The 23392-nt window shown below is 35.3% G+C and overlaps 1 protein-coding gene across 1 annotated transcript in view; it reads left to right on the top strand.

Moving 5' to 3' along the window:
- The first annotated feature begins 10826 nt into the window (after positions 1-10826).
- LOC110677839 overlaps positions 10827-23392 on the top strand; it is a 52445-nt gene continuing 39879 nt past the window's right edge. Inside the window, exons 1-3 of the mRNA XM_021849476.1 lie at positions 10827-10983; positions 11046-11175; positions 11238-12090. Coding sequence (XP_021705168.1) covers positions 10915-10983; positions 11046-11175; positions 11238-12090 — 1052 coding nt within the window. The 5' untranslated portion in view covers positions 10827-10914. The remainder of the gene's footprint in view (positions 10984-11045; positions 11176-11237; positions 12091-23392) is intronic.

Below are 23392 nucleotides of genomic sequence, written 5' to 3'. Positions count from 1 at the left end.
ATTATGGTAAATAGCATCCTCCCAAAGTTTGAAGTGATTCGGAAGAAATTTGACTGTGCACACGCCATTTGAAGTTTATATGGAGATTTCTATGGAAAACGCCAATCTTTTGTGTTAAGCCTTCTATCTCTTCGTCATAATATTTTATGGAAAAGTGAACAAATTCTTCTAATGTGAAATCCTCCCAGCTACAACTTTGCCGAAGACCACTTTTTAATTGGACCTCAGGATAAATTGTTATTCATCATCATAAAGTTGGTTTGCATGTAGCATGCTTCTCCAACTGTTCGGCAGGCAACAGTGGTGCTCCTGGCGGGAAGAATAGATCAAAGTAATCCAGGCTACTATGTTCTACAGCAAAAAAGCAGTGTTGCTCTGAAAGTAATTGAATGATCATCGCAGCATGATTAAGACTTTGTTATCAATAATAACAAATTATCCTTATGTCCCATCGAAATGTGGTCTTCGGCAAAGTTGTAGCTGGGAAGTTTTCACATGAGATGAGTGTGTTCACTTTTCCATAAATTATTTTGACGAGCAGTTAGGGGACTGAACACAAAAGGTTTGCCTTTTCCATAGTAATTTCCATATAAACTTCAAATAGCGTGTGCACAACCAAATTTCTTCCGAATCACTTCAAATTTTGGGAGGATCATTTTCATCATAATTGACATCGTTTAAGCATAGGGGAGCAAAAACTTCAAAATTTGCATCAGTCTAATGAGCAGTGACTGAAGCTGCACGGTAAGAAATTTCCATTCAGAGTGCAGAGTGATTCTGCACGTAAAGAATAATCTGTTCAGAGTGACGCTTAAAATTAATACAATCATGCATATGAAGAAAATGCATGGAATCTAATCGATTACGCGACAATTTGCACAAATCATGAAGGTGCTGTTATTTGACAAGATTTGTAGTGTAATTTTGCGATTAGTCTGGTATTCTCTCTATGTCTATGATTTTATGATGATGGTACATCAAAGAATTTTCTGGGTGGTTTTCGGCCTTCGCCAACGCCGATGATTTTTTAAATACTAGCTTAACATTTATGAAGAGATCTTGAGATTACGGCTATCAAATTAGGAACCACATATTTTCTAGCACCAGTACTGAGATTCTGGTGAAATTGCGGTAGAATTTTGATGCTCCCCGTGTGTTTTCTTAACAGCATGTTGAATTCCGATGTTCTAAGTGTTTCTGTGATATTCTCGTTATTTTGGTGGGGTTTCTGATAGTATCCTTGGAATGTCTAGAACTTAGAATGTAGAGATTTTTATGAGAATTGTAGTGATTCCATTGGTAGTCGTTAGAATACAATGAGGATCTCCCCTAAAACACCAGGGTTCCCTTTGAAATTATTAAAATTCTTAACGATTCCACAAAAAATCCCATTAAAATCTATAAAATATTTACCGACATTCAAAACGTTTATATTAAAGCTTTACTTTGAAATTCCAACGGAACTGGAGATCAACGGAATCTTAAAGGTTTTTACAATAATTACAAAGATTGAATTTCGGAATTACAAATATTCACACGATAATTCGCAGGAATCCCACCGCAATCTCATAGATTCTTACAGAAATATCGTCTCAAAGATACCCACAGAATTCCAAGAGATTAATATTCGGAATCCCATTCCCACCCCAATTCTAGAGTTTTTACCAGATTCCTAATATTTCCGCAATATTCCTAGAATGGTATTTAAATTTTCAGAATTATCATAAAAAATCCGACATCCCTATCGGAATCTCAAAGTTCCTACAGGAATTCCGGAATTCAAAAGGAAATCTGAGATGTCAGAATTTACACGTAAAATTCAGAATTACTTTATCAATATCTGAATTCCTACCGACATCCTAAAATTCCTAGAAAATAACATAATTATCGTAATGCCAGAATTCACACGGATATTACAAATTGCTACTGCCGGTAATCTTACCGGAATCTCAGAATTGGCGGAGCGAAAGTTTTCGTAACCTCAGAATTCCTTTGCAAAACTTAAAATACCTTCCGATATATCAAAACTCATATCGTTTTCCCATGATTTTTACTCAAAAGTAAATTATTCCATTCAATTCCACAAACTCAAAGCATGTGTAGCAACCTCTGAAGCTAACTACCAGTAGCTTTGTAGTAAATGCTACCTTTATTCATAGCAATGCGTTGTTTGTAGTATGTTCGAAAGGTGTAGAAAGGAAAATGACACAAACATGTTCCACTCGTGTTCCACATATAGCGTTTACTACCGAGAATGTAGTAAACTCAACTTTACTACATTTTATTCATACGGCCCAATGAATTACATGCATGCCCTGCTTCGCTACTCGCCACATACTAACGCACATGCGCTAGTGTCTATGCACGAAAATCGCTAAAAGGTAACGTGAAAAATATTTGTGTGGCGAAATGAATCTAACGAATTATTTCTCAAAGTTTGGAACTATTTTCGAAAAAAATATTTAAAAACTATTTGGTACAGGTTGTACGCAATGCTGATAGCTATCAAGCCTAACAAATATTTTTTTCGTTTAATGCTTATATTTATAAGAAATTTGAAGTTAGATGCCTTTCCCCATACAAAATGAAACGAGAAAACTTATGCTGATCAACTGTGGACAAGAGCAAAGCAGGTAGTCCATTCTCGACTCGAGTGAAGTGACTCGCCATGTAAATCAAATGGATTGTCACCTCACTCACGCCACTCGTAGAATAGGGTCCTAAAATGTTTAATGAAATCTTGTTTTCATTTAATAACACGAAAGAGCATGTTACTGTAACTACTTTAGCATTTTTTTCCCGCTCAAATAACGTATATATCGTATTTAAACTTTAATTAAAAAATTGGATCCATAAATGAACCTTGACACTTGAGATCATGTTTGACGTTCGCTTAGTCGACAAAATTACCACAGGGGTTCAAATTTTTAACACCGGGGTTGTTCCTTTCTGACATTTCGGAAGGGACACGGAAAACAAAATATACCCAAAATTTGAGTTTAAACCAAGGGGTGTGACGAAATTAAAAAAAAAAAATGTTTTTTGGACTTAAACCATCGGAAAATATTAGAAAATTGAGTAAACATATGTTTTTGACCTAAACTCAAGCGTTTGGCACTAAAATTGGGATAGGGCTTTAGGACCCTATTAACCCACATATCACCGCCAACCAAGCAATGAAAACCAATCGTTGACTTTGCCTTCCTTGTTGAAAAATCTTAGCGTTTGGTGTTCCCGCATTGGATATTAGCATTTCAAACGCACGCAGCAATATCATACAGGCCCGGCTATACTGCCCATAAACGCATGTCAGTCTCATGTTTGCTGGATTTCCTATTCACATGGGACAATTATGCGTTTATGGGCAGTATAGTGATCGATTCCTCTTTATTGGTTTTTATTTCCATTAGTGCATGGAATACGATCGATAAACCACATTTAAAAAGCTATAACAGATTTGCTTTGGTTTCCCATAGTAATTCCTACAGACAAACTTGGAAAGGCTTGTCTGCCCATAAAATCATAACCGTCCCATATGGATTAAAACAACATCATCCCAAAGCTCTGATATTTTTTACGCGGTATATATATATGAAATAACGCGGTTTTTCACGTCGTTTTTTTTTAATAACGCAGTTTTTTTCGCGGGACATTGACCGACGTAAAAAAAACGTTAGTGTACTTTACTATTGGCCATTGGGCTTACTCTACGTGCGGCATGAAGTGTTAATTGTCGGTCTCGAATAGCGAGCTGGTAATTCTCGACTCAAATGACCCTATCTGAATTGGTTTCTAATTAAATTCATGGGAAACATGCAAGGGATACGAGCAGTAGGGACCGGAGGTTCGGAAACATTCTTATGAAAACTTTGATTTCTTGATCCCTGCATGGATTAGATTTACTTTCTTGGTCTTTACTTTTTGGTCTTCGATCGGTTATTTTTGGTCTCTTGTTTTAAGATAATAATAATTTAAGCATAAGGTCTCAGAAGCCATTATTTTGAAGGCATTCAGTCGCTACCAGCCCTGTGAATGGTAGAATTTTAAAAGAAATACAATGTAATTTAGGCTTGTGTTGTAGGTCTAAGATCTAAATATTTTATCTTAAAATTCTAAAACCCTAAAATTCAGGAGGCTTTATATGTAAAAACTAAAATAAAATTTGTACACAGAAAAGATGTGCAGGAGCTTTTTTATAACTGTTTTCTATTCAAATTGTGTGCAGTTTTCGTGAATTCATAAATTGAATAAATGTACCATACAATAAATTGAGTTTTGTGTACAAATTCAAACCAAATAAAAAATAATAATAAATTGCAGGCATTACAATCTTATCTGATCACTTAGATCATCTTTGGATGGTAGAGAGATATTATCTTCAATGTCTGGTTTGATCCATTTGTAGTTGTATTGTTAATTAGACATGCAAATTAAATGACAGCAAAACTGTGAACATTGAAATCCTTCTACGTATAATAAGATAGTGGTGGATTCGTAAAAAAAAAACATCGAACCGTGTAAAGTCGTAGATGTCACAACATTTTTTTTTTCAATGTTGTATTGTCCCAATTTTCTAAAGTTTTTAGATTGATAAGATAATAAAACCATGTTACTATTTGTTTCTGTAAAGCAAACCTAAAACCTTGTTCAAACTGAAGATTTTTTTAGACATGACTATAACTCTTCTAGAAGCGCTTATAATATGACTTTAGTTTTTATTTATTTTAATTACGCAACATTTTTTTTGCGTGATATGGGATTCGATCCCAAGTTCTCGGCGTGTGTTCTAATCACTATACCAGGTCTGTCCCCAAATCAATTCTGTTCAGATGTATTTTTCATGTAAAATGTATGTAATGGATTACCTGCTTTGCTCTTGCCCACAGTTGATCAGCATAAGTTTTCTCGTTTCATTTTGTATGACGAAAGGCATCTAACTTCAAATTTCTCGTAAATGAAAGCATTAATCGAAAAAATATTTGGTACAACCGGTACCAAATATTTTTTCGCAAATAGTTCCCAATTTTGAGAAAAAATTCGTTAGATGCATTTCGCCATACAAATATTTTTCGCTTTACCTTTTAGCGATTTTTCGTGCATAGACACTAGCGCAAGTGCGTTACTATGTGGCGAGTAGCGAATCAGGGTATGCATGTAACCCATTGGAAGACGTTGAACGTAAGAAAAATAGATATTATTTGCTTCAAGATTGATGACGAGATAGTGATGAGTAATGCTTTTTTATGTTTTTATTGCAATTTTGAACCAATCTAACTGCAAACAATTTTCTGTATGTAACACTAACATTAGAATTTTATACATGTATAATCACAAAATTCCTTAATCGCGCTTTACTGTTCGTTAGGCGACCTTTTCTTACATCTATGTCAGTCTCCTGTATAAAAACTGATTGAATGAGCTCATGTATTTTTCGGTAAATATGTATTTCTCAGTCGTACATTTATATTTTGAAACCGGTACGATTTCTTTTTCGTTTTTTAGAAGCCCAAAATTGAACAGTACAGTAAAGTGGGGCAAAAGTTTGAGTAAGACAGGAGTTTCTTATTAAGATTTCTAGCTCAATTCAAATCAAAGCATATAAATACCATAGAGATTTTAATGCTATTCAAGTAAGACAAATATCATAAAAATCGTTTAAAAGTTGGAAAAATTATAACTATTTGTTGCTTTCTTATGTGAAAATTTATATTTTTGGTCAACCAAATAAGGATAACATCTTTTCCCATTTCCTTTGTAAGGGCGTTCTAAGGCCTATTAATTATTTCATGAAAGTTTGGAATCAATTTTCAGCCCAAAGGGGGGCAAAAATTCGGATCAGCGTGACAAAAGTTCGACCAATACATAAACTCGCGGAAAAAAATACAAATAGCCAAAATCAATTTTGTGAAAAAAATCTTTGGGTATATTACAATTAACCCTGATTTGGGAAATTTTATGATAGACAACTTTTCTGTAAACATAAGTTCATGCCTGATAGGAGTCATGCACAAATGATGTCATGCTTAAAGGGGGAGGGGGAGGTGTCAAGCCAAGCGTGACAACCCTTACAAAATTTTCGGAGGACTCATACAAAAAGCGTGACAAAGGGGGGGGGGGAGGAGGTCGAAAAAGTTGAAATTAAGCGTGACATAATTTGTGTACTATCCCATATAAAGTATAACTGTCGCAAAAGTGTCGATATTTTGTGTATCGGCCAGCGAACTTTTACCCCATACTAGATTCGAACTCTTCCCGGTGGGGCAAAAATTCGTTTAAGACAATCAATTTTGAAACTGTAATAAGGCTGATACAAATATTAATTTTCTTTTATGTCACCCCCCCCCCCCCTTCAAAAATCCGAAAATTTTGAAGGGGAGAAAAAAAAAGATTCATCATTTTTTTGACATCAGTTAGGTTTTTTAAATTTTTAAAATAAAAAACAGGTAAAATAATGATCCAGATGGCGATTGAAAAAAAGTTTAAAAAGTATCGTTAAAAATAAAAATTCGAAAAAATAACTTTTTTTTCATTTTTATTTTTTTGTTCCTTATTTATTTTTATCCCCCCCTCGTACCTTCCAAGTGGTCTCGGACATAAAAGAAAATTAATATTTGTATCAGCCTAACTAAAAATGGGTAAATATGTTGATACAAGTTTGTTCGGCAAAATTGTAGCAGATATTATGAAGGCTCACTGTGTGATATTTATTTATTTTCAACTGCAATAATTATTATGAAAATATTGATTAAACCTCTAAGGTCGAGCTTTTGTCCTACCTTACTCTAGTTGGATATTATTAAATCCTTGATCAAAATTCCTTCCATCTTGCTTTCTTCATACAAATTTGATTACGACAGCTTTTTTCAGAAAACTTTCAATCCTTTAATATGGTGATAGCCAAGAAGTTTTAGGGTGTGAAGTCTTCAACTCTAACAAAAAAGGTATAATTTAATCCTATGTTCAAATTTTGGTTTCAAGAGGTTTAGAGAAAAGAATCGCTCGCTACAGAGCAACAACAAGCTCTGTATTAAAATTAGCAAGCGTTTTTTTCTTCAAAGGCTTGTTTTTTTTGCCTTTTTGGATTTAAGAGGTTAGATTTTCATATTGATTTTGAAACTCAATTGAACAGATACATTTAAAACTTTATCTTGCTTTAAAACTCTGCTCAAATTCGAGTTCAAATCGAATTGGAAAGGTAAATTTGTTTCGTGATTAGAGTCTGCTTTTGAATCTTTGTATTTCATTCCAAATATATGTGATTGGGTTGAATACGTCATCTTGGCAATATAAAAAAAAAAATAGATTTTTAAATACGTTTACTATTTTTCCATAAAAGTGACATTTGGTATCAAAGAAAGTTGATCAATCGATTTTGGGTGATTTTTAGGTTTAGGCTCTGTATGAAAGTGCGCCACTATCCAGCTTTTTACGAGCGCTAATGGCTGCCGCAAACAGGCTCGCTTTCTAGTATGGATTAAACGATTTGACGTTTAGCTTGGGTCCGTTCAATCCAGCTTTTTACGAGCGCCAATGGCTGCCGCAAATGGCCTCGCTTTCTGGTAGGGATCAAACGATAAGCCATTAGCGGTTTTAAAAACCTGGATAATCGATTCAAACATTGTAAAGTTATCTAAATCTTTCACAATTTTTATCTCTCATGAGAAAGGGCCGTGGCCCCCCTCAAGTCTGATGGCTATTTACGCCCATGGTTGTACGGTGGGTGTCACGGATTGAAATTCAATGCTTTGTAGTGGATGCTACTATGGACATAGTCAAATTTACTGCACTGCTCAATGATTTACACCAGATTATAGTAAACTTAACAGATTTTTGTAGTCGGTTGAACATCGTTGGTGCAGTTCTTAATTCTTCCATGGATTCGGTCGATTATACAAGAAAATTTGTTTGAGTGTATGTGTTTAGTTTTCATTCAAATCACAAAAAAATCACCTAAAACGTCGCTGCGGTAATGCAGGGCTGGTAGTTTTTCGACCTGGTCATTAAAAAGTCACTACTTGCAACAAAAAGTCACTTTTTTTCAGAAAAAAAGGTCATTTAAGACATTATTTTTTTATCGTGATGATTAAAAAAACTAAAGACTGGGTCGACTTTTCAAAGACAAACAGCAAGGAACAGATTTTGGCTAATTTAAGGACAAATATAGTGTGATTTGGAAATCAAATTGTCATGAATGATTCGAACGGAAAATGTTAAATTTTATTTGAGAAATATTTTTGAAAAATATTTAGACTTTTTTTTAATTTCATAAAGATTATTGAATTTCTGGACAGATAGTCGAATAAATTTGAATGAAAACCAAAAACAATATCTGATAGACCTGATGAATGAACTGCTAGTGAACATTCTGCAGTAATCTTCGGCTAAAGAAGGAATCATTAATCTAATTTCTTAAAGAACCTCAACATAACTCATCTTTAAGGTAAGCCAGAATTGCAGAATGCAGAAAAAAAGGTTTAGTTTTAAACAAATCCTGATACTAATTTATCCTGAGAGGCCTGTTTTTTAATTTAGGATTTTGCCAGGAATTCCTTCAGATCCCTTGATTTTTTTAGAATCCGTCATAATGTTAACTGGTACCGAGAATGTTCTCTCGAATTATTTCACAGTTCAGTAATGTTTCAAATGATTCGTTTTGTACCTCTAAGATATTTGAATTAGCTTCAACGAATTTTGGCCAGTATCTGCTTTATGAACAGGAATGCCGATAAAAATTGTATCATAAGTTTGTCACGATAAACATGAAAGTCTACAAGAATTCTATCACGACTTTGTTTGCTTTGACTTTGTTCATGAATTCGTTATACTACGAGATGCCTACCGGCTGAAACCAGAGATTCAAAATAGAAGCCTTTCGCCTCGTAAAAAATGTTTCACTCCTCACATCTTCGATGCGCCATCATTTTGACCATTTATTTCATCTTATCCCAGACAAATAAGTGTTAATCCAAAATTACTGCAGACTGCAGTTTACTGCCCATATTCGCATAACAGGCCCAAGTTGTATGGGATTTCATATAAACATGGGACTGTTATGTGAATATGGGCAGTTTACTACATTCTAATTTTCACCCAATAAATATGTAGATTGATTAATCCCTCTACCGACAGCATGATATTTTTGCCACAAAAAACAACTTTTGGAACATGATATTTTTTTATTGTTCATCGATATTTTTGCTCCATTTATTTCACCAGTTTTCAAAAACCTCTTCTATTTTTGGAATCTGTGTCTATATTTGTCGTTGGTTTTGAAGAAATTCCGAAATTCCTTGGAGGACCGACATTCCCCATAAAAAACTGATTTGGCCGTCAGTTTGTTTTTAGTCAAAACGTAGTCTAATGGCTATTACTTCAGCTTTCCAAGTAGGAGGTCGGGGGTTCAATCCCAGGTCCTTTCTGATATTTGTAGCATTCTTAATAATAGCTGTCTTTCTCTATCTCTCTGCGTCATCCTTGATAATGGCATCAAGATTTAAGATGATTATAGGACGAAACCAAACCTTGCATTTTCAAGAGCGAAAATCTTGAGAACCAAACAGCGCTTCGCGTTGAAAAGCAATTCGATCGATTTTCAACGCGAGTGGTTGTCAGATTCTTCAGACTTGTACACTTGAAAATTCAAAGTTTGGCTTCGTTTTATGATCACCTTAAGTGAACCACACGATTATACGACCGATTAGTTTTTGAAAGCATTTTCGATGATCCGTTATACTGTGCATTGTGCGATGATTTATCGCAACGGCAATCTTTCAAAACTTCTTAAAATGCTTGTAGATCGTCGAAGCTACTTTGAATCGTTTGTGTCGATTATTCCTGATAGTCGCGCAGAAGACACCAAAACGATGTGAAGTAACTGCGACGATCAACAAGCGTATTTCAAGATCGTCGGCGCGAGAATTTTTCGCGCCACGCATGATAAATGTAACTGACATGAAAAAAAAAACTCGAAAGGTCTCCTATCATGCTTAAGCCAATTGTTAAGATAAGTTGTTATCGAATTTTCTTCTTCTTCTTCTTGGCGTTACATCCTCACTGGAACAAAGCTTGCTTATCAGCGAAGTGTTGAATGAGCACTTCCACAGTTATTAACTGAGAGATTTATTTGTCAAAGTTGCCATTTTCGTATTCGTATTGAATGGCCAACAGTGATACTCTATGCCTAGGGAAATTAAGGAAATTTCTATCATGAAAAGATCCTGGACCGACCGGGAAGCATATTATCGTTCATTATTTGACCATAGCAATTATTCTAGACAGATGATACAAATATGTGCATAAAAAGAGTAAAAGGATTTTAGTTTGTAAAACAAAAGTAAATGTAATTTATACTTTTAATTTCCCTATACTCAATACTTTACAATCAGTAAAATCGAATTGTTCGATGTTATTCAATTAAGTTGGTACACCTTTATTAGTTTCTAACAGTTTTTAAAAGTTTAATTATAAATATTTTTAGTTTAGCGATTTATGGGGAGCCCCAAAATGAGTCATTGAAGAAATTTCTAGAAGAATCTCTAGAGGAACATATAATACATTTCCTGGTGGGGTTTTTGAAGAAATTTTCTCTGAAAAACCCTTGTAAATTGGAGAATTTAAATATTTGTATGTACCTAGAAGCATAAAATTTAGGTTGAAGAGGGTCTCAATCTGTTCTGGGATGGTACACACATTATGTAACGCTAAATTTCAATTTTTTCGACCTCCTTCGGCACGTTTTATGAATGATTTCTTCGAAAATTGTTTAGGGCGTGCGTCACATAATTTGTTCTTGACCCCTGAGCTCTGAAACAGATAGGGTAGTTTTTTGGAATCACACAGTAGGCTACACACATAGATTCGCACAATTTTCAAATTAGTTGTACAACTCGGGTCATCAAATTCTATGTGTTTAAAATGGTCGTTCACCAGGAGAAACGAAGGTCTTCGGTTGATGCACATTCTGTTAGAAGCGTAAATTTGACGGTAAATTACTGTTTCCGGACGACAGTCATATAATAATTTACCACAAGGGTCCTTTTCCGCAGAAGGTGCCAAAGTCAAGAAATAGGTCTTCAATAACCTCTCAAGATGAGATTTTCGACGCGAAGTATAAGGCTGCCATCAAGGCATACCAGAACTACATGGAGGGATTTCAGTTGATGTTGGCTGAAAACGGTAAGAAATTTTCGCACCAATTTGAGTTCTATTCATTAACGGTAATGTATCTACTTAAAAAGAGCGCAAAATGAACAAAATCCTTGACGAACGAGCGATTCCACTCTGGTTTCAAGAACTTTCGGACAGTCAAGTTGAAGCCTTGAATCGACTACTGGAGGCCATAAGGGACGATATCGACGAGGATACTGTTCTGCGCTGTCGAGGGCTTATCAGATGCTTGGGCGTATATCCGTTATGCCCGGCAAGGATCTTTCGGGAAGCACTCATCATGTCTCACGGAAATGATCTATCATTCCTCTGGTTCTTACTGGAACTTCACTATTCTAAGAATCGTCGACAGGGGTACTCCAACAATGAGCGCTTGCTAATGTCCGCTATATGCCATTTGGATATGATGACCACGTTGAGGGGTCTAGAAGGCATCCTTCCGCCATGTGCACCGAAGAAACCTAATCGAGCGAGACGAAGTTGCGAGTCACTTGGATGGCCCACTGATTCTCGTCATTATTGTTCACCGTATCTTGAACCTTTTCGAGTTCGGGAACCCCGAAAGAAATGTCTCAGGAAAAAGATCTTTCAAGCTCCATTCTGTTTGGATCGTTACAAGCGGTATTGCGATCCGGACTTTGTGATACCGAACGAAGCGTCCCGATGGTTTGCCAAACAGGTTCGAGGCAATCAAACGGCGCCAAAATCGGAGGACGATCAGAGGGAACATGTGCAGCGGAGGATCCCCCTGACTGCCAGTGCTTGTGGGAGTGCGGAACTGATTGTGCGAGAGTTGCTCAACGATCAGATTGCGTTGATGGTGGGACGGGAGGAGGAACGCCAGGAACTTTGCCGGAAGCATCACGATATGGCCCGGAGGAGGAAGAAGTTGATGGATTTGCTGACGAAGAGATCTGCTGTGAGGTGGGTGCTTTCAAATTTATTTTCTTCTTCTTTTTGTTTCAGCTGCTGTCTTCGGCTCTTATGGTATCATAGACTATGTGCTCTCCCTTCGATGACTAAAATTAAATTTTAAATTTGATCTTCTCAATGTTTATCGTAGATGGAATTTCTTTTCACAGAAGTCCGTTACTTGTTCTAGAATATGTATATTTTGATTTTCAACACATTTTCAAACATTTCAGTAAAGTTTCTCTATCACAGATTCTGTGTTTCTATATTGACTATCGAATTCGTATACACTTTACAGGTGTGTAACCTTCCTTGTGCATTGGGGTCATTTTTGGCCAATCGGCACGGTAAATAAGCTGTATCTTTGTAGAGAAAAGAGATTTAAATCTGAAATTGTCTGACTTTTCCTAACTTTTGAAAATGAACATTTTCGTGCTAAAAAAAGCTTTCAGCGACCTCTAGGAGCGGCGCTACAAAAAAAAGTGACACATTATGCATTAAGGGTCAAAAATGACCCAAAGCTTTAAAACGCTCTCAAAAATCCATTTTTGAACCGATTTTCGTTCTTTTAGCTTTATATGAAAGATATGAAACTCTAGAATGGAACCCTGGAAAATGTTTGTCAGTATGGCCATTCTGGGAACAAGGGCACAAGGGAACCTGGAACCTGTTTCAGAAGGAACTGGCGTATATCATATTCAGCAGTATATACATGTGTATGATTATATAACGACGGTTCAAATTTCATGGTTTTTCATTCAGATTTATAAGAGAACCAAGAGGACCAACATTTAGATTTGGCCGATATTTCGGAGTATTCCGGAACCAGTTCCGCTAGGGTGTGATGTGTGTAGTGAATGAGCTGTATATTTGATTGAATCATATTGAGAGTGCTTGTGAGCTGCGCATAGGATTGTTGAAACAGCGCCAAAATGGAATCAATGATGATGATGATAATGAATGACGATAGTTGTATGTGTGAGTCTGTTCTGCACAACCTACCGATTCTCGTGAACGAGATGAGGTTGCCGGCAGATACATGACAGAGAAACGAACTGGAAGGAGTGCGAAAGAGAAAACGGAATAGATTCGAACGTTGGCATTCGTCTACTCTTGGAGATGTAGTGAATGAGCTGTATATTTGATTGAATCATATTGAGAGTGCTTGTGAGCTGCGCATAGGATTGTTGAAACAGCGCCAAAATGGAATCAATGATGATGATGATAATGAATGACGATAGTTGTATGTGTGAGTCTGTTCTGCACAACCTACCGATTCTCGTGAACGAGATGAGGTTGCCGGCAGATACATGACAGAGAAACGAACTGGAAGGAGTGCGAAAGAGAAAACGGAATAGATTCGAACGTTGGCATTCGTCTACTCTTGCGGTGCGGCCATAGTAAGGGCGATGACATATTGAAAGAGAAGAGAAGTGAAGTGAAGTGTTGGCGAAAAGAGAAGAGAAGAGGTAAAAATGGTATGGGCGATGACATATTGCAGGAGTAGAGAAGGGATAAAAGGAGAGAAGAGAAAAGAGTCAAAGCTCTCTCAATGCAAACTATATGGAAAACGCGCTTACCTGGTATACTGGAGGCGAAGCAAAGAGGTTCAAAGAGATCTGTGGAAATCATTTGCTGCTTCGACGCGCAAGAACGCTAGTGAACGCTAGAGAAATATGATATGACTGCGCTCGTTTTTGGCGTAAATGGAGCACGGATCAGAACGTTTGCTAGTAAATTAAATCCACAAATAGGGAATTTTATAATTAAATGAATTAACTTTTGTAACTTATCATAATTACAACTGATTTATTGATAAACTGTTAGCGTGATATTTTATTTTTTATTTTTTATTTTTTTTTTTAAAGAACAACTGCGATTTTTTGAATGTCCGGAATTTGATGCACCGATGTCCGGATTTTGATTCATGTGTCCGGATTTATGGACACGACATGATGCAGAATTAACTCAATGTTCATTAAATTCATTGTAAATTTGGTGAAAATTATCAAGTTCTAACCTAAAAGCTTTCATCTCAAAGTAACACATAATAAAATAACGATTAACCAATCGTATGCAAGCATTTGAATATGTGTATCATCTTAGGTGTCCGGGTTTTGATGCATCACAGTAATCAGTATTTTTGTTTTCTATATTATTTTATTGCTTTCTCCAGTTGATAACTACTTCGAAACATCTTTTATCATTAAATGTGGTGGAAGAATCCCTACTTGATATTGTTGGCGAAAATGAAAAACTGTTTTTGATCGAAATGACATTTGAATATAAACAAGAACAGGGGTGAATAATATTTTGCTTGTTCAGCACTAATCTCTCTTTTAAATATCTAGATTTTTCAACAATTTTATTACAATCATGAATAATTATAATTCGTCAATCATCTATTCCTTATTTCTATTTGTCTTGTTTCCTGTATACATTTTCCTCATAAATCGAGATAAAAAGATGTCGAAGAATATGATCAGTTGATCATGTAAGCTCAGGCTTTGATTTAAAATTTCATCAGTTTGAACATTCACTCTTGTGTAATTTTCAGAGTACTCTTGGCTTTATGTGACTCCATTTTGCTGATTTGAAGAGCAGATTGTTCGCTGTTAGATGATTTGACAGCAAATCAACAGAAATACAGAATGATAATACTGACATCTAAATTTGAAAAAAAAAATATTCAGATGGACTTTCCATCGAAAATTGAAATTCAAGGTAAAAGCAATATTCTCCGTCCCAACCTCACCTCCCAAATAATCTATCCAGCCCAATGTGAAACAAAACAACGCCATCGTGGGTTCCAGGCAATTCGATCGGATAAGTAACTGTTTGTAAAACGCCTCAAAAAACAGGAAATCTTCGTAGAGTTCTTGATTACGATCCAATATCAAGCACCAGTTCAATAAAATTTTGTGAAATATCTAGATATTTTGTGCAACACTATGGCTTACGTAAAACAAACTTGCTCCTTGTGGATCACTTGTCAATGCGGTATATAAAAAATCGACAAGGCATGTTTGATAAAATCTCAAACTATATTACTTAGTACAGACAGAAAGCGAGGATGTGAAAGAGGAGCGTACGCGTTGAAGGTCTCTCCATGCATGTTGTATGAAAATCGCGCTTACCTGGCATACTGAAGCCAGTGTTGGGAAACTCGTGAGTACTCACTGAAAACTGCAAACTCACTCGCGAGTATGAGTTGTACAGCTTGAACTCTCGCGTGAGTATACTCAGTCGTGAGTTTCAGTTGTACAGCTCATACTCGTGAGTGAGTTTTCGACTAACATTTACTCACTCGTGAGTAATTTTACTCACTTGAAATATTGTAAATATTCTAAAAGCTTGCGAATGGCTCAAATAAATAATAAGTAATAAGTAAGGCTATTCTTGGGGTGTCCTTATTCAAATGATAACATGAAAATTTTATTCTGAAAACTATTTGTTGCACGCAAAACGTTATTATAATATGAATTCTTAACACAAGCTGTAATTTATGTTTGGTGTTTCGCTGCGCACGTTGCATCGTAAATGCTCTTTTCTTCAAACGTTACACCTCTACTGGGAAAGATTCTGCTTTTAGCTTTGTGTACTTATGATATGAGCATTTCCACATTTATCAACTATGAGCTTGATTTATTTGTTAATTGACTATTTTTTTTATTCTCTACTTTACGATATGCAGCACTACTGCAATAATAAAAACCTGAGACAGAGACTCGACAAAACGTATCTGAGTTTTGTGCCAAAACTAATAAGCCTCTGATTGGTATGCCAAACAGCGTTGCCAGCAATATTTTGTGCGACAACTTCAGCACCAGCTTTTCAATTTTCACTTTTTTTCGGTTTTCTGACAACACATAGCATTACGATAGATAAGAGATTCCTGCGATTTTTCAACCATTATTGCATAATAGAGTGAAAGATTGTCTACCTGTCAACTATTACTCCGTTACAAGTTGGTGGCGTGCAATCTTGTATTGATATCTTCAGTAGAAAAAAGTTGCAGAAGATAATTCTCTGTACCACATCTAAGTTGTACTCTCTGACAGTTTTAAACTGAAAATAAAAGTTTTGGGATTAATTCGACCTAGACATAAAAATAACTAAATTAAAACACCATCTACTTTCTAATCACGTGGGGCAAGTAAAAAGTTTCTCATTAGAGATTGATTTTGTGTTTTCTTTTTAGGTAGCTATTAGTAAACAAGGTTCGCAATTATCATAGAAAATCGGAACGTGCTTTAAATTCAAGAAACACAATACTCAAAACGATAAAAGATGCAAGATAAGAGAACGCACGGGAATCTCATGGAATGTAAATGTAAAGCTAGTCCAAAACATAAAAATGGGGTATGGGTCTATCCACACAAAAAATAATCCGAACACTATTGAAGGATTCCGTTCCAAAAAATAATTTCTCTTGAAGAGTTATCTTATGTCATATCCGACTTTCTTTGAAACAAATAACGACCGGTGAAAATTCTACAGAGCCGAAACTGAACAGGAGAAAATTGAATTGACAAGAATAAAATTTTCTTTGTTTACATGTTTCTTACCTAAGGAACAAGACGCCCTAACTAATGTTGAAGTTAATAGAAATCGTGAATATAACTAAATTTCAATTTATTGTTCAAAAACTTGTGAAGCAAGTGAAAAGTAACATTTTGCATGAGCTTTTTCTGTATTTTTTTCATTTTTACATAAAAATCAATTTTAGCATACTGTTTATATTTGGTGGGAGTTAAGTTAAAAAATAAAGACGACCTCATTTATTTCAATTTAAAGTCTTTAGAATTTGAAGAATCTCAACTATACGATTTCCATTACCCACTTGCCCCACGGTACCTTATTCCATTTTTACTAATATTTCAATTCAACTTTGAATATCAATAGCATAAACGCGTTCAGAAAAAGTTACAGTATTTATTTTATGCCACTAAACGAAATAAATTGGCCTGGAAAGTATTTGAACACAACCGGACTTTTGGCCATTATAACTTGTTTATCCATTTTGAAAAACTGGGTCTGAATTCGGTATAGTTTAAACAACCATACTATAAAACTGCATATCACAATACACACTGAAGTCGACAACAGCTGTAAACACATTAAATTATTTACATTTACAGTCTTCCACCTAGTATAGAACATACTTATGTACAATCTTATTTTGCTATGGAAATTGGTTACTCACCATACTCACAAAGAGTAACTTGCTCACTCACCGAGAGTAATGACGTCATACTCACTGCGAGTATTACTCTTTACGTGAGTAATACTCGCAGTGAGTTATGACGTCATACTCTCGCGTGAGTTAGAGTAAGGAATGAGTGACTCACAGCGTGAGTATTACTCGCAAACGAGTACGAGAGTGAGTATTTTTTTACTCGTGAGCACGAGTTTCCCAACACTGCTTTACAGGCCTCTGTTGATGCGAATGGGAAATGGGACATGGGAAAGGAGAAGAAACCGAATAGAGCAGCCATGCGCTCTCTCTCTGGTTGCAGGCAGCATGCTGTTGCTGAAGCACAGAATCAATGAAAACAAGGAGCGCATTGAAACTCTTTCGAAACCTCTCCCAGTATGCCATAGGCCGATGGCATACCGAAAGAGAAGAGAAGTGAAGTGAAGTGTTGGCGAAAAGAGAAGAGAAGAGGTAAAAATGGTATGGCATACTGGGAGAGGTTTCGAAAGAGTTTCAATGCGCTCCGTGTTTTCATTGATTTTGTGCTTCGGCAACAGCATGCTGCCTGCGACCAGAGAGAGAGAGTGCGCACGGCTGCTTTATTCGGTTTCTTCTCCTTTCCCATGTCCCATTCGCATCAACAGAGGCCTGTAAAGGCGACTCTGTAGAATGAAGCAAGTTTGTTAAAATCATTTCTCATCAAGCAGGAAGACTGCTTCTCGATGGCGTGCGAAGAAAACCATTTAAATCACTAAGCATGTTTATTTTTCGTCATCATCCGCACTCAAGTCCGCTAGAAATTACAATAAAGGGCCGATACAACTTGGATGAAATAAGCAGAAATAGCAATCATAGGCTATCATTCAGAGTATATACCATGACCCCACAGTTATGGATCAAATAGTGTGGAGTCCAACCTATAAAATTCAATAAAACTACATAGTAAACGTAATTTAAAGCACGAATTGAATCGTTTCAAATTGGATCTTCATATAGTAAACTGTTTTGAATGTAATATTTACATAGGATTGCATAAAAATTAAAAATTGTATCGGTTTCTGAAAACCATATTATGGATCAATTTTCATATTATGGATCAAATTGTGACACATTACGGATCAGTGCGCAAAATCAAGAGATTTTCAACTCAATGCATCTGTTTTGCTTGATTTGACGAAAGTTAACAATGTGTCACATATTACTGCAAAAAATAGCAGTATTAGTGCTGGAAACAACGGTAAAATGCCCTTTTTTGTGATACTGCATGAACTGTTTTCGCTCCATACCAAGTTTTCTACCCATTTTTGTCTGCTAAAAAACGAAATTGACAAACCTCGATGTTTTATTAGTTTTATCCTTAGTGCTTTTGTCAAGGGTGGAACTGGCGGCTCTTTACTGCTACCCCAACGTGTCGCTGGTTCTAAAAAGTAAACAACCATACAAAATTCCGACCAAACAATGGTGAAGGCGTAATCAATTTTCTAGAAAACATCCATTTTGGGAATTGAGTCGAATTTGCTGATTAAATTGCCAACAGCGCACTGTAGTGGCACGTAGCAAATAACTGCTTGCAAACAATATCTTTCAAGCACATTGATTACCTATAATTTTGCGAATAATATTTTTTACTTTTCCGCGTTAAGCCTTAAAACTGGTTCTGGACTTAGGATGGCGGCTTTTCAATTTTACTCCCATTTGACAGCCGCCCTCCACCCTTGGCTTTTGTCTAAAAATGTCGAATCCAATGCTTAAAATGGCAGAAATCTATACTCTTTGGATGTGATCCATAACCATGGTAAACAATCATTTCCTGGTCCATATTATGGATCACTAGTTAGAAGTGCTAATATTTGGTATTTAGAATCAACAATCAAGAAAAATGTTTTCCAATGATGAATTCATACTGAATCGAAGCGAACAAGCATGCTTTATGCTATAACATTTGAATTTTACCACCTGTGGGAGCTTATGAATGCTGACGGCACTTCTTACAGAAAACGACCATACAATGATAGCTGTGTGGTACCAACTAAACATTTGTCAAATACACCGTTATTTAGCGGTTGAATGTTGTGCTTGACATTAAAAATGGTAGAAGACAAATAGTATAACATGGGAAAAATATGTTTTACGTCAACGTTTATGTTTTAGGCAAGTTATTCGATGTTGAACGCCAAAGTGATCCGTCACTGTGGGTGATCCGTAACTGTGTGGGCATGGTACAACATAAAAATTGGAAAAAAATATAACAGAATAAATAAATTGTTGTTAATCTGATTGAATACACGATTGACTACATTAATTAAATAACCAATGAATAGATTTTCGTGACATAGTTTTTAAATATGAATCACTATCACATATTATCAAAACAACTACTAAAAAGTTAAATTAATTAATTCAAGAGAGCAAAAATAAATCAAAACATATATTATAATGGTTGTGTATAATGATGTTAGCTATCAAGCCGACTGGTATATATATGGAACATAAATTGACTCTAATCTGTTTACATTTCTTTCGAACAAAACTTGATATAAACAATGCTCTTGAAACTTTAACGAATTCCATTGTTGAAGCCAGGAGCATTGCAGTTCCGAAATGTGAAGTAAAATTTGAATACGTGATTATAGACTATGATGATAAACCGTCTTAAAAAAACGTGAGGAGAAGGCAATTTCACCGCACTCACGATACTGCTATGAAAATTATATGGCCGGATTTGCAGGAAGAAATCAAGAAACGTTTTTCTCAATTAAGAAACAAAAACTTTTGAAAATAAAATTTCTCAATTGTACCTTGGCTCTTTTGGAAATTATCTAAAATTTTGAAAAAAAAACCTCAGAAGCCAATACCGGCATTGGAAGAAGAAAACAAATTACTACTAACTAATTGCGAAAAAACTCAAAAACTTGCTATGCAGTTTGAAAGCGCGCACAATTTTAATTAAGGACTTACTAGTCCAATAGAAAATCAAGTTCTTCAAAATAGACTTCGAAAATATTCTCAATCAAGAGAACGTTTTCGAAAATTCCTGGGATACTGATTTGGAAGAAATGAGTACTATTATTTAAAAATTCAAAAATATGAAAGCTCCTGGCGATGATGGAATTTTTTACATCATCATCAAGAAAATTCCCGAAAGTAGCTTATCATTCTTAGTTGATATTTTCAACAAATGTTTTCAATTAGCATATTTTCCTGACAAATGAAAAAATGCTAGGGTTGTACCAATTTAAAAACAAGACACAAATCCTGCAGAAGCTTCCAGCTATCGTCCAATCAGTTTGCTTTCCTTCATCAGTAAACATTTTGAAAAAGTCATTTTGAACAGAATGATGGCACATCAACGAAAATTCATTTTTTGTCAATGAACAGTTTGGATTCCGCCATGGACATTCGACCACTCATCAACTTTTACGTGTAACAAATTTGATTCGTCCCAACAAATCTGAAGGCTATTCTACTGGTCTTGCTAAAAAAACTTTAATTTTCCAACATACATTGTTAGAATAATTCAAAGTTATCTGTCAAACCGTACACTTATGCTTAATTATCAGAACTCCAGGTCTGAAAGACTTCCTGTAAGAGCTGGTGTCCCCAGGGCAGCATTTTGGGACCAATATTATACAATATTTTCACATCTGACTTACCTGAGTTAACTCAGGGATGTCAAAAATCTTTGTTTGCGGATGACACAGGCCTCTCCGCCAAAAGACGAAGCCTGCATGTCATCAGTCGATTGCAAAAAAGTTTGGATATTTTTTCTTCATACTTGCAAAAATGGAAGATTTCTCCTAATGCTTCCAAAACTCAACTAATAATATTCCCACATAAACCAAAAGCTCTTTATTTGAAACCTTCAAGTAGACATGTTGTCACGATGAGAGGGGTTCCAATAAATTGGTCAGATGAAGTTAAGTATCTAGGGCTCATGCTAGATAAGAATTTAACTTTCAAAAATCACATTGAGGTCATTCAAGTCAAATGTAACAAATATGTAAAATGTCTCTATCCCATTATTAATAGAAAATCAAAACTTTGTCTTAAGAACAAGCTTTTGATATGCAAACAAATTTTCAGGCCAACCATGTTGTATGCTGTACCAATATGGACTAGCTGTTGTAATTGTAACCAGGAAGAAAGCTCTTCAGAGAATTCAAAATAAAACACAGAGAATTCAACACAGAACACACAGAAGAAATATATGTAATATTTGAAATGAAAGAAATAAAGAAATTTAAAAAATGATATCTATCAAGCTTACCGAATATTTTTTCAAAAAAGGTTATAATTTTCGAGAATTTTGAAATTGAATGCCTTTTTCCACACAAAATTAAATTATTAAACTTCTGCTGTTATGAACGAATAATTTCTTTAAATTCACTTAACACTTCAGTCGTCACGATGTTGTATTTTGTACAACACTTTTGAAAAAAAAAAACTCGCTTTTCGTCCTCAACAGCAGTGTGGTGGTTTTGACGGTGGTGAACCGCGCGACGACTGGAAGATTAAACAATACAATAGTTATAGATGTAATATCATGTTTGTATCTATGGAATGTAATAGTATGTTAATTGCATACCTTTTCTACGAGTATTGTAAATGTTTTATGGGAATCTTTTCTAAGCTTGAATCATCGATATTATAAACTAGATCACGAATGGTTCCAATTGCAGTTAATTTTTAAGTAAATATTGATTTTCCGAACGAGTAATAATCGATCAAATTTGAGAGCAATTACCCGTTTTATTAAAGTAAAAGCTATGGTTTTAATGATTGATAACAAATCGACTCTCTTATTTATAAGTCGTGGAACATTGTGGTTTTTTTTTCTACGGAATGGCAGAATGATAATTTTGAGTTGCGGAATTTTATTGTATAAGATCAGTTCAGTGGTACAAAGCACACATTTTTTTTTCAAATATAAAAAAGAACTTTTCTTTTGTGTTTGTTAATTTAGTTTACTCCCAACTGTTTTCATCAGTTCGAAATTCACGCGCAATATTAGTGCTGCCAATAATAGTTCAAATTATCTTCAAGCGTTTTCGCGCGTCGAAGCACCATACGAACTGCTTTCACGCTTGATCACACTTTCCATCCCTCTTCGCATCGCTTCAGTCAGTGTTGGGAAACTCGTGCTCACGAGTAAAAAAATACTCACTCTCGTACTCGTTTGCGAGTAATACTCACGCTGTGAGTCACTCATTCCTTACTCTAACTCACGCGAGAGTATGACGTCATAACTCACTGCGAGTATTACTCACGTAAAGAGTAATACTCGCAGTGAGTATGACGTCATTACTCTCGGTGAGTGAGCAAGTTACTCTTTGTGAGTATGGTGAGTAACCAATTTCCATAGCAAAATAAGATTGTACATAAGTATGTTCTATACTAGGTGGAAGACTGTAAATGTAAATAATTTAATGTGTTTACAGCTGTTGTCGACTTCAGTGTGTATTGTGATATGCAGTTTTATAGTATGGTTGTTTAAACTATACCGAATTCAGACCCAGTTTTTCAAAATGGATAAACAAGTTATAATGGCCAAAAGTCCGGTTGTGTTCAAATACTTTCCAGGCCAATTTATTTCGTTTAGTGGCATAAAATAAATACTGTAACTTTTTCTGAACGCGTTTATGCTATTGATATTCAAAGTTGAATTGAAATATTAGTAAAAATGGAATAAGGTACCGTGGGGCAAGTGGGTAATGGAAATCGTATAGTTGAGATTCTTCAAATTCTAAAGACTTTAAATTGAAATAAATGAGGTCGTCTTTATTTTTTAACTTAACTCCCACCAAATATAAACAGTATGCTAAAATTGATTTTTATGTAAAAATGAAAAAAATACAGAAAAAGCTCATGCAAAATGTTACTTTTCACTTGCTTCACAAGTTTTTGAACAATAAATTGAAATTTAGTTATATTCACGATTTCTATTAACTTCAACATTAGTTAGGGCGTCTTGTTCCTTAGGTAAGAAACATGTAAACAAAGAAAATTTTATTCTTGTCAATTCAATTTTCTCCTGTTCAGTTTCGGCTCTGTAGAATTTTCACCGGTCGTTATTTGTTTCAAAGAAAGTCGGATATGACATAAGATAACTCTTCAAGA

This window comes from Aedes aegypti, chromosome 3 (assembly GCF_002204515.2).
Source record: "Aedes aegypti strain LVP_AGWG chromosome 3, AaegL5.0 Primary Assembly, whole genome shotgun sequence".
NCBI classification, from domain to species: Eukaryota; Metazoa; Arthropoda; class Insecta; order Diptera; family Culicidae; genus Aedes; species Aedes aegypti.
Note: the sequence above shows the minus strand (reverse complement) of the source record. Positions and strands in the feature narration are given on the sequence as shown.